At 44.1% G+C, this 12,943-nt stretch overlaps 1 protein-coding gene and 1 pseudogene across 2 annotated transcripts in view; one reads left to right on the top strand and one right to left on the bottom strand.

The window, feature by feature from the left end:
* LOC117547782 overlaps positions 1 to 12,943 on the top strand; it is a 253,890-nt pseudogene that overhangs the window by 73,931 nt on the left and 167,016 nt on the right.
* The window catches only part of LOC117547779 (zinc finger protein 420-like), a 389,236-nt gene that overhangs the window by 35,350 nt on the left and 340,943 nt on the right, over positions 1 to 12,943 (bottom strand). Inside the window, exon 6 of one of the 2 annotated variants that reach the window (XM_034218595.1) lies at positions 280 to 1,681. The exons of the other annotated variant lie outside the window; for it this stretch is intronic. Within the exon in view, the coding sequence (XP_034074486.1) occupies positions 280 to 1,681 (1,402 nt within the window). The remainder of the gene's footprint in view (positions 1 to 279; positions 1,682 to 12,943) is intronic. 2 annotated transcript variants of the gene reach the window in all.

Genomic DNA, 12,943 nt, shown 5'->3' on the forward strand with positions numbered 1-12,943 from the left:
TTATCTTGAGTTCTGTGCCAATATCCGTTAGCATTTTTCGCTAAGGGGTCATTTAGATGTTTCTTATGAGACTTGTGTTTTGTTTTGGTAAAAATGGTTTGTATCATCAGTTAGCTGAGATTATTTCCGTTAATCTGGTATGACACATTAATAGGTTCTTAAATATTAAGATCCCCCGAGACAGTGTCGTGAAAAAAAAAAAATAGGGTCCCCGCCGGCAGGTTAAGAAAAAGTTTTCCCACACTTTTAACACCACTATGGTTTTAAGAGTGTGTGAACACGAAGATGTGATTTGAGATGAGTTGATGTAGTGAACGTTTTCCCACACTCTTCACACCAGTACGGTTTTTCTCCAGTGTGAATATGGTTATGTTTTTTGAGAGCACTTGATGTAGTGAAAGTTTTCCCACACTCCTCACAGCTGTACGGTTTTTCTCCAGTATGAATACGTTGATGTGATTTGAGAGCATCTGATGTAGTGAACGTTTTCCCACATTCTTCACACCAGTACGGTTTTTCTCCAGTGTGAATACGGTGATGTTTTTTTAGATTACTTGATGAAGTAAACGTTTTCCCACATTCTTCACACCAGTACGGTTTTTCTCCAGTGTGAATACGTTGATGTTTTTTGAGATTACTTGATGAAGTGAAAGTTGTCCCACACTCTTCACAGCTGTATGGTTTTTCTCCAGTGTGAATACGGTGATGTGATGTGAGAGCACCTGATGTAGTGAAAGTTGTCCCACACTCTTCACAGCTGTAAGGTTTTTCTCCAGTATGAATACGGTGATGTTTTTTGAGAGCACTTGATATAGTGAACGTTTTCCCACACTCTTCACAGCTGTACGGTTTTTCTCCAGTATGAATACGTTGATGTGATTTGAGAGCATCTGATGTAGTGAACGTTTTCTCACATTCTTCACACCAGTACGGTTTTTCTCCAGTATGAATACGGTGATGTTTTTTGAGATTACTTGATGTAGTAAAAGTTTTCCCACATTCTTCACACCAGTACGGTTTTTCTCCAGTGTGAATACGGTGATGTTTTTTGAGATTACTTGATGAGGTGAACGTTTTCCCACACTCTTCACAGCTGTACGGTTTTTCTCCAGTGTGAATACGTTGATGTGTTTTGAGATCACTTGATTTAGTAAACGTTTTCCCACACTCTTCACAGTTGTACGGTTTTTCTCCAGTGTGAATACGTTGATGTGATTTGAGAGCACCTGATTGAATGAAAGTTGTTCCACACTCTTCACACCAGTACGGTTTTTCTCCAGTATGAATACGGTGATGTGATGTGAGAGCACCTGATGTAGTGAAAGTTGTCCCACACTCTTCACAGCTGTAAGGTTTTTCTCCAGTATGAATACGGTGATGTGATGTGAGAGCACCTGATGTAGTGAAAGTTGTCCCACACTCTTCACAACTGTACGGTTTTTCTCCAGTATGAATACGTTGATGTGTTTTGAGAGCACTTGATGTAGTGAACGTTTTCCCACACTCTTCACAGCTGTACGGTTTTTCTCCAGTATGAATACGTTGATGTATTTTGAGAGCATCTGATGTAGTGAACGTTTTCCCACATTCTTCACACCAGTACGGTTTTTCTCCAGTGTGAATATGCAGGTGGCTCTTTAAATTTACAGATGTTGTGAAGGATTTGTCACATTGCTGACAGCTGTGACGTCTCTCTCTTCCTTTTGGTTTCTAGAACAGATGGACAGAGAAAGAGAGAAAGTCAATCTAAAAAGCATAAATACACAAGTTATCACAATAAAAACTCACTTAATATAAACCTTGAGTTAACAAAATACTACTTAACTGTGTTTATTATATTTGTATTATATTTGATACAGTAATACAGCTATATTCTAACCAAAGTATATACCAGAGGTGGGGGGGACTCGAGTCACATGACTTGTCTCAAGTCACATGACTTGACTCGCATATTTTTTGACTTGAGACTTGCTTGACTAACATTGATAAAAGACTCGACTTGACTTTGAATTCATGACTTGAGACTTGACTTAGGCTTGAGACAGATGACTCGAAAGGACTTTACTTTTTAAAATAAAAATATTTGCATTGTACTAATATTTCATTGCCCTAGAGGGCAATGAAAAAAAAAAAGAATCTGGTTCGCAGGAGAAAGTAGGAAGTGGAGCGCACAGGAGACAGCCGTTTCATTGCAGACTGTTATGTTTATGTGGGGAAATACATACATTATTTGAGATACATTTCAAACTCGGACTTCATTTTAGGGACATTTCGGCCAGGGGTGTAGAGTTATTTGTTCAAGCACCGGATGGGCAAAACAGGAGAGTCTGTGAATCAGTCTGCCTTGACCTATGTATTCATGTCTGTGACTCTCAGTATCTGCTGCCCACAGCTGTTTTATAGAAGAAAAACCTCCTTCACTTCATGAAATCTCTGCAGCATACACACACACTGAACTGCTCAATTATTCCCCGTTTTATGATTTCAGAGCCCCATTCTCCATTGTTGTTAATGTTGAAAATAAAACTCATAACCACTGTCTTTTAACTGATTTAAATGTGGAAACTGGGGTTATTCATCAGGATTTCGTAGGACTTGACTTGCTTGACTCTCACCCCAGTAACTTGAGACTTGCACATGTATGACTTACTCCCACCCCTGGTATACAGGAGACAGAGGGAGACGGCATCCTGTCACTGCAAGTCTCAGTTTGCTCCGTTCGTCTGGTTTCAGTTTTTTTGGTCTAATTATTGTCCAAACTTTGTTGTGTCTGTATGAAACGTCATTTTGAGAGACCATGCTTTTGATCCTGTGGATTACATTTGCCTTCTGCAGACCATGTCTGGCCATTCAACTTTCCAAGACACACCTGAGTGACAGCAGGAACAGGTATGGCGAGGAGCCCCGGCCTCTACGCTGCTACAGCCGCAAGGCTATGCTAGAGCTACAATGTGATCGGCTTCCTACGAATACACCAAGCCACCTGTGCTCTTCGATATTGGATGAAATCCCTCGGGAGCCGCTTAGAAACACCAGGAAAAAGAGATGAGGAACGAGGGGAGGCGTTCAGAATCGCCTACGGCGGAGATTCAGCTGGCCACCACTTCCATCCATCATTCTCACAAACCTGCGCTCATTCAGCAACAACGTGGACACACTAAGAACATACATAAGGTACAGTCATGAATTTCTTTAGGCCTCTTTATTATGTTTCACGGAAAGTTGGCTACAATCTACAAAGCCTGAATCTCTTTGAAGTACCCGGATTCACCCTTGTTCGAGCAGACAGTGATGCGAACTCGGGGAAAACCAGAGGAGGCGGTATTAGTGTGTATATTACATTACATTACATTGCATTTAGCTGACGCTTTTGTCCAAAGCGACTTACAATAAGTACATTCGACCAGGAAGACACAACCTTGAAGAAAACAGAATCATATAAGTATATCAGGTTTCATAGAGCCAAACATTTCAAGTGCTACTCAACTGGCTTTAGGTAATCCAGTCCTTTATTAGTATAAAAGTGCTTCGTTAATCGTTCTAACGCTCGAAGTGGAGTCGAAAGAGATGAGTTTTCAGTTTGCGCCGGAAGATGTGCAAGCTATCTGCCGTCCTGATGTCAATGGGGAGCTCATTCCACCATCTTGGAGCCAGGACAGCAAACCCACGTGTTTTCGCCGATGGGAACTTGGGTCCCCCTCGCAGCGAGGGCGCAACGAGTCGTTTGGCTGATGCAGAGCGTAGTGCACGCGCTGGGGTGTACGGTTTAACCATGTCCTGGATGTAGGAAGGGCCAGATCCATTCGCAGCACGGTAAGCAAGTACCAGTGTCTTGAAGTGGATTCTAGCAGTTACCGGAAGCCAGTGAAGGGAGCGAAGGAGCGGAGTGGTGTGGGAGAATTTAGGAAGGTTGAAAACCAGACGAGCCGCTGCATTCTGGATGAGCTGCAGAGGTCGGATGGCACATGCAGGTAGACCAGCCAGGAGGGAGTTGCAGTAGTCTAGGCGTGAGATGACGAGAGCCTGGACCAGAACCTGAGTCGCTTTCTGAGTCAGCTGGGGACGTATCTTCCTGATGTTGTAAAGCGTGTATCTGCAGCAGCGGGTTGTAGCAGCGATGTTTGCAGTGAAGGACAGGTTGTTATCTAGGGTCACACCCAGATTCCTTGCAGTCTGAGTCGGGGAAACAACTGAGGTGCCGATGTTGATTGTCAGGTCAAGAGTTGGACAATCTTTTCCCGGGAGGAAGAGCAGCTCAGTCTTGTCAAGGTTGAGCTTGAGGTGGTGAGCAGACATCCACTGAGAGATGTCAGCTAGACAAGCAGAGATGCGTGCGACGACCTGGGTCTCTGAGCGGGGAAAGGACAGAATTAATTGGGTGTCGTCAGCGTAGCAGTGGTATGAAAAACCATGCGGGCTAATGACTGATCCGAGCGAGTTTGTGTACAAGGAGAAGAGGAGGGGACCAAGAACAGAGCCCTGAGGGACCCCCGTAGTTAATTGACAAGGGTCGGACTCAGACCCTCTCCAAGTCACCCTGTAGGTACGGTCTTTCAGGTATGAGGTGAGGAGGGAAAGTGCAGAGCCTGAAACTCCAAGTTTTTGGAGAGTGCGAAGGAGGATCTGATGATTCACCGTGTCGAATGCAGCAGACAGGTCCAACAGGATGATGACAGAGGAGAGGGATGCAGTTTTGGCAGTGTGCAGTTCCTCCGTGACAGCAATGAGAGCAGTTTCTGTGGAGTGACCTGCCTTGAAACCAGACTGGTGCGGATCCAGAAGGTTGTTCTGATTGAGATAACAGGAGAGTTGTTTAAAGACAGCGCGTTCAAGTGATTTAGACAGGAACGGGAGGAGAGAGACAGGCCTGTAGTTTATAACATCAGACGGATTGAGAGTGGGTTTCTTTAGGAGAGGGTTTACTCTTGCCTCCTTGAGACTGTTTGGAAAGTGACCAGAAGTTAGAGAAGTGTTGATGAAATGGGTGAGAAACGGTAGAATATCAGGAGCGATAGTCTGAAGGAGGTTTGAAGGGATAGGGTCCAGAGGACAGGTGGTAGGGCGGGCAGAGGTAATGAGGGTAAGAACCTCACTTGGAGAGAGAGGGGAAAAGGAGGTTAGTGTGTTGGTGGAAGGAAGGTCTGGTGACCCAGCGGTGAGTAAAGGTGAGTCAGAAAAAGAAGAGCGAATATCATTAACCTTTTTTTCAAAGTGGGTAACAAAGTCGCTTGACAGAAGTGAGGAGGGGGGAGGAGCTTTTGGAGGGTCCAAGAGGGTGGAGAAGATGGAAAATAGTTTTTTAGGATTGGAATAGGAAGATTGGATCTTATCTTGAAAGAAAGTGCTTTTTGCCTGAGAGATCGAAGCAGAGAAAGAGGAGAGGAGAGCTTGATAGGTTAGGAGGTCGTCACGGTGTTTGGATTTCCACCATTTCCGCTCTGCTGCCCTAAGGACGGTTCTATTAGCACGCAGTGCATCATTTAGCCAGGGAGCCGGAGGGGACTGACGAGCCTGCCGAGATGTCAGAGGACAGAGCGAGTCCAGAGAGGATGAGAGAGTAGAGAGGAGAGTTTCTGCAGCAGAGTTTGGAGGCAGTAGTTGGAACGAATCAGAGGAAGGGAGGGCTGAGAGCACCGACGAGGCAAAGGTAGAGGGAGAGAGGGAGCGAAGGTTACGGCGGACAAGTGTAGGATGGGAAGAGATTAGTTTGTTATGTTTGGAAAGGGATAGAGAGAATGAAATGAAGAAGTGATCGGATGTGTGGAGCGGGTTTACAGAGAGGTTAGAAGTAGCGCAGTTCCTTGAGAATATGAGATCAAGGACATTGCCAGCTTTATGAGTCGGTGGGGACGGAGAGAGTGAGAAAGCAAAGGCGGTTAACAGAGATGTTAGTTCGTCTATCTTCCCCATCTGGAGGTTGAAGTCTCCGAGAAGTACAGCGGGAGGGCCAGTTTCAGGGATGTGTGAGAGGAGATGATCTAATTCCTCCAAGAAGTCCCCCAAGGCGCCTGGTGGACGGTAGAGAACAACAATGGTTAACTGTATAGGATGGGTTACTGTGACGGCATGGAACTCAAAGGTGGAAGGAGTAAAGTTAGGTAGCTTGAAGAGGGAAAAGCTCCATTTGGGAGAGAGCAGGAGACCAGTGCCACCTCCTCTGCCAGTGGGTCTGGGTGTATGGGAGAAGGAATATGCAGTGGAGAGAGCTGCTGGGGTGGATGTGTTGGATGGAGTAATCCAGGTCTCAGTGAGAGCAAGGAAATCCAGAGACTGCAGGGAGGTGTAGCCAGAGATGAAGTCAGCCTTAGGAACAGCTGACTGGCAGTTCCACAGGCCACCTGAAACTAGATGTTGGATCTCAGTGGAGCACGTGGGATAGACGAGAGCAGGCCGGTTATATCGATTACGAGATACACGGGGCCAGTGATAATTGCGAGAAGACACATGAACAGGAATGGAGAAAATACACATGATTATAGCATGAGGGGCTAAACAACAAAATTAAAAATTAAAAACACCAACGATACTTAGCTCAATCAAAGTAGGATTTGCCTCCTCTTTGCCTCCCTCGTGACTTCTGTAGGACTCTAATGTCTTTGTCAGTCTTACTCCTGTAGGACTCTAATGTCTTTGTCAGTCTTAGCCTGTCTGCCGCTGAAGCTTACGCTCCAGGAAAGAGCTACCCGAAATGGACGCCTGATTGCTCAGTTCTCACAGCTGAAGTTAATTAGTTAACTATCTACAGCTGATGGGCGACAATAGACTGGCCCTGCCTATGTTAATAATGCAGGCTTGAGTGCTGAGAGCTGTAAAGCAGGTTTCGCCTGAGCAGATCTGAGATTTAAAATCTCTCAAAAGCGATTTAGCCGTTTAAGCTACAGTAACAATTATACAGAGTCGAATAAATGAAACCGAGAAGTCTAATTAAACAAGAATATAACTTACAGTGGTTGCTGCGTCAATAGGTAATGTTGTCACCGGGTCCAGATGCACACACATTAATGATCTGAGGTGCCGATCATACTCAGTCAAATGTAAAACCTGTGATCCCAACGTAGAAATTCTCGGCATGACGTTAAGACCCTTTTATCTGCCTAGAGAATTCGGTTGTATTTTACTGTTTGTTGTTTACGTGCCTCCCAGCGGCAGAGGACACTGTGTTCACGAGCTACAACTCAGCCACCGATGCACCGGCAATAGTGCTCTGGGACATGAAGCAATGTTGCCTGGAGACTGTGTTACCTGGGTTCCAGCAGTATGTTAGGGATCACAGCAGGAACGACAATATCCTGGACAAATGCTTTGTTAATTATAAAGGAGCCAATAGAGGTTTCTCAATACTCAAATTTCCCCTCCTCGACTCCTATCCTCGATACTTAGTCCCGCCCGCAGGAGATGCGAGCGGAGGACTGAGGAGGGGAACCGAGGAGAGAGGAGGGGAAGCAGCAGGCGGTTAGAGAAATGAGAACTCCTCTCCTCTGAGCGGTCATTTTAAAGAGACGTCCATTAATGATGACAGGAGGCACAGCAGCCCTCAGTCTGATGGACAGATGTGTTCATGATGATATATATATATACATTTACTTTGATTCATTCACAGTGCGGTATAATGAGACAATAACAGGCTACAGATGCGGACACACACACGTATATTTATATAAATATATACAATTTCAGAATCAACAAGTATGAGAGCACTCTCATAATAACGTAACACAATCAGAGACTGGATGTATCCCCCCCCCCCTCTCTCTGGTCGCTGAAATGGGGAATTGAAATTACGGGCCAAAAGTTGTATTTACAAGTAGGCTAATAAAAGAGGACACCAAACCAACTGAGACCCGTCTGTCCACCATACGCACTGTACAACACACACACACACACTGTATCACACCTACACACTGTACCACACACCTACACACTGTACCACACACACACCTACACACTGTACAACACGCACCTACACACTGTACCCTACACCTACACACTGTACAAGACGCACCTACACACTGTACCACGCACACACACACTGTACCACACACACCTACTACAGCTCGTAAAGCATACAGCCGTTGTGTATTTTATTATGTGAAGCACTAAATGTCTAAAATATCGACTAAAGCAAATAAAGAGAGTAGGCCTGTTATACTGAGTGATATATATTATACACTAGCAGTGTAACGGTATACGTACCTGTACCGTTCGGTTCCGAACGAATATAACGTTAAACGTAAAAAAATTGAGAACGTGAACAACTTCTTGGAAGCAATCTCAGGTGCTGCGTCGCAGCATTCAGAGTAATTGGCTCACATTGGGTTCAACTTCTCATAGAGCGAGCAAGTCATTTCATTGGACGAGAGGCATACTATGAGAGCTGGTCAGAGGGATGCGTTCAAATGTAGTCAGTAATTTGAGGAACTAGCGAAATGGCGAACGCAGATAAAGTTGAGCTCGAAAATCCTCCAGCATCATTGAAGTCTCCGGTTTGGGAACATTTTGGTTTTGCAGTTACGTGCAAGGATGACGGGCAAAGACAGGTGGACCGAACCAAAGCTGTTTGTCGGCATTGTTCAACTAAAATCGGTTACGCGGCTGGCAATACATGAAACTTGCACACTCATTTGAAAAGGCATCACCCGAACGTGAATATCACCTGTACCAAAAGAAAAAAGACTGAAGTGCAAACCCAACTCCCGCTAGCATGTAAGCCTCCACCACTCGCAGAGAGTTCAGACCGAGCCAAAGCTATTACAAACGCCAAATATCCTTATGTTGCCATGTTAGCAAAGCGCTACCTGGCTGTATCTGCTACCTCTGTCCCTAGCGAGAGGGTGTTCTCCACAGCAGGAGACATTGTTAGTGCCAGCATATCTGCCCTTTCGGCAAGCAATGTGGACAAGTTCATCTTTCTTTAAAAAAACATGAAAATACAATGACAAGCAAGTCATTATGTCAAACTGGCTACTTAGGAACTAGCACAGTACAGTTCAAATACAGATTATTTCAGTTCATCGAAATGCTGCACCTTAATGTTTATTTTATTATATTTAGTATTTATTTAAGTGAATATTCACAGTTTAATAATAATTAAAACTTCGGTGCGCACAGTGATGAGCGGGCCCTCGCGTCCGTGTGCCTGTCGGGGAGGGCAGCCGGTCGTCCCGGCGTCAAGCAGACGCGCGCGAGTCCTGGGAAATGAGCCGTTTCTCATTTCTATAATTTTCGTGTCCCAGACTCCCAGGTCCTCCGGCAGCGACCCGGAAACGGATGTCGGCGAGCCGTCTCGAAAGAAAACAAATTTCTCTAAAGGCTCGTTGAGGATCGATTATTGAGGAGGCTGTTTGGAGGAACCGTAACCGAGGATACACTGATTTAGAGGAGAGAGGAGTGTCTCTGGAGGAGCTGTAATCGAGGTTACACTGAAGTATTCTCCGGAGACGATTTCAGCCAACAGTGATCTTTAAAAGAGGTGTGGCTGGACTTCTGTCAACGAAGCACAGCTCTGCAAACTGTTCCCGTTGTGATTATAAGTTATGTGAGATGATCAAATGTGCATCAGACTGTCTGCCCTTTGCAGTTTGTTTACTCACTAATCATATCTCCCCTGGATGTTAGGCTATTTCTTTTTTAATACAACTGCTTTCATTGTGAGGCCATGCTTACAGTGAGAACAGCTGCTGAGGTCAGTGCAGAAAGCAGAACAGTGTGTATAATATATATCGCTCAATAATATATGCAACAGGCCTACATTACACACTTTATTTGTATGCTTTAGATATCTACAAATAAACAGTTGATATTTTTCATGAAACCAAATAGTGCTTCACATCATAACATATACAAGGGCTGTAGCCTGATATGCTTTAAGAGCTGTATTTGTGTGTTATGGAGTGTATATGTGTCTGTTGTAATTGCATGTGCCGCCAGCAGAGGGAGCTACTGGACTAACACGTGTGTGTGTGTGTCCGTGTGTGTCCGTGTGTGTGTGTGTGTGTGTGTGTGTGTGTGTGTTTGTGGGGGTTAGTGAGTGTGTGTGGGTGTGTGATTGATCTAAATGTTGGAAAATGGTACATTCTAGGCTGTGAGCTCCCCGTTTGAGCGACTGACTACTCCTTCGCTATGTAGCATCGCATTGGATATGGGCTGAACTTGTCCTGGAATGGAATTTTCCCGGCCATTTGCCTAGGAGGCCTTTGCAGAAATGTGCAGAAAAGGCATGAAAACTTCACATTTTCAAAATGGCCGACTTTCTGAGGGCCCGGCCAAATGGAAGGCAATTTGAAAGATGTCCGCAATGATAAGAGCAATGTGTAACGTTGTAGTTTGGAGTAATGTGCGACAAATAAATCGTCAGAAATTGTATATATATGTTTTACTCCCAATTTAGCATGGCTGTGGATATGGTCTGAACTGGTCCAGGAATGGAATTTTTACGATAATTTTCCTAAGAGCAGTGTGCGAAAATGTGCTCAAAATGCATGAAAAAGGGCCATCTTTCGAAATTGCCATTTTTGTGGGGGGCGGGGCTATTCAAAAGCTATTTGAAATATGTGTGCCATTATAATAGCAATGTGTATACAGCGTTTTGTGAATATCTGGAAAACTATATGCGAGTAGTTTGGAGTCATTTGAGACATGTAAATCGTCAAATTGTACATTCTCTGTTAGCTTACGTTCGCCCCGATTGAGCTAGCAACTATTTATTCGCAATTTAACATGATATTGGATATGGGCTGAACTTGTCCTGGACTGGAATTTTTCCGATCTTTTCCCGAGGAGGTGTTTGGGAAAATGCGCTTAAAATGCATGATTAACACCGATTTTTCAAAATGGCCGACTTTCTGGGGGGCGGGGCTAATGGAAGCTATTTTGAAATATGTCCACAATTCCATCAGTAATGTCTGTGGCAAGATTCGGGTAGTTTGGAGAAACTATATGCGACTATCGCACAATAGGGGGCGCTACTGAGCTGGTGTACAAAAACGTACGATTTTTGTACAGTCTGGAAAAGGTCGTGGGTTGTGACCAAGACCCCAGGAAGTGCGCCGGAGTCTGATGAGAATATTCGTGGTGGCCAAACGGCGGTACTACACTTCCTTTAGGTTGCTGGGCCCGGAAACACTTTTTCCCATTGACTTACATTGGGAAAGAGTGGTCTGTAACTCGTTGGATAATTTTTTTTAAACTAAATAAACTACCCAGTATGAACGTTTGTATAGCCCTTATTAAAAACATTCGTTCCTCAAGTTGTAAAAATGTGCTAATAACGTTATTCTGAGTTATTTCCCTCTGCATTATGAACGCGCATCTAACCCACGGGACCGCGCCGCCCGGCATGTTCAAGTTACGTGTTCAGCACTACATGCGTTTATCTTTACCCATGGATGCACAATAAGAACGGACCCATATCGCCTTACTGCCAGCCCACGGAGCTGTAATAATGGATATATTGCACATGTTTGCTGTAATTCATCATTTGTAAAATATTATACTACATGGGCTGTATGATTAAATCTTGTACCGTAAATGTTGTATTAAATAAAGTTAATATTACCGACGTAGATTAACGTTCCTGTAGCTTCTTATTGCACTAAGAAGCTTATTGCACTGTGTGTATGTATATATATATATATATATATATATATATATAGCCTCCCACGCTGTATCCAGTTCTTATTATATATCCATGGCTGTGACGTGTGTCCCAAGTTTCGCGTCCGAAGGTCATTGTAGCGAATTTGTGACATTAAAATAGTCAAATTGTACCTTCTCCGTTAGCTTACGAGCTCCCCGTTTGAGCAGTGAACTATTCATTCGCAATTTAGCATCCCATTGGATATGGGCTGATGTTGTCCTGGTTTGGAATTTGTCCGATCATTTACCTAGGAGGAGTTCGCAAAAACGGCCATAAAACGCACATTTTTCAAAATGGTCGACTTTATGGGGGGCGGAGATAATGGAAGCCATTTTAAAATATGTCCGCAATTCCATGAGGAATGTCTGTGCCAAGTTTTGGGTAGTTCGGAGAAACTATATTTGACTATCGCACAATAGGGGGTACTACTGAGCCGTATTTGCTAAAACGTACAATTTTTTTGTACGGTCTGGAAAAGGTTGTGGGCTGTGACATGTGTTCCGAGTTTAAAGGCCGTAACTCATTTTTCCCCCTACCTATGGCTCGGTACATTTTTTAACCCTTCGATTTTGAGAAAAAACTGAATAGGACACGCCCACATTTTTCATTGGTTGCGACCCTTTAAATCACAGTTTATACTCACCCTGCCAGTATGTCTATGAAAAAATATATTTATTTCGTCCATCGGTTCTTGAGATATAAATTAGTTGTGTTTTTGGCGCCCCCTATTGTCCGAAATGAGCATGCTTTTTTGTGCCTATTCCCCATGACAGACTGAACCTATCCACCGAAATCTGTGATATTTGGATACATTTCGGATGAATTGTGAGCATTTATGTCTAGGCCACACCTTTTTGCTAATACGTTTTGATTGATGTCGGCCACATTTTTCCACACCTCATGCTCATTTTTACGGTAATGTGTCTGACCCTGTTGTGCACTAAGTTCGGTGTGGAAAATCAAAAAATTGGAATTTAAGTTAATATTTCACTGTTTTTGTCAACTCAATCCTCAACTCTAACTGCAACCTCTCCTGATCAAACTGCATGGCCAAAAGCTCCTTTTGCTGCTCGAATGTCAAACCAGCTGTCTGAACCACTACTGGCAAGACCCCTGCCGCACCAGACTCGCTCTTCTGCAACACTCCCCGCTCAAACAAAGATGACACGATGACAGCTTTAATCTCATGTTTCCGCTTGCTCCCTAGCAAAGTATTAAACTGTCAACATGCCTGGGCAAAAGACAAAACCCAACAGAGAATTTCCCCCCTAACTGCCCAACCAAAATCTTACTAATCTCACCTAGTCT

The sequence above is a fragment of the Gymnodraco acuticeps genome, unplaced genomic scaffold (genome assembly GCF_902827175.1).
Source record: "Gymnodraco acuticeps unplaced genomic scaffold, fGymAcu1.1, whole genome shotgun sequence".
Taxonomy (NCBI): Eukaryota; Metazoa; Chordata; class Actinopteri; order Perciformes; family Bathydraconidae; genus Gymnodraco; species Gymnodraco acuticeps.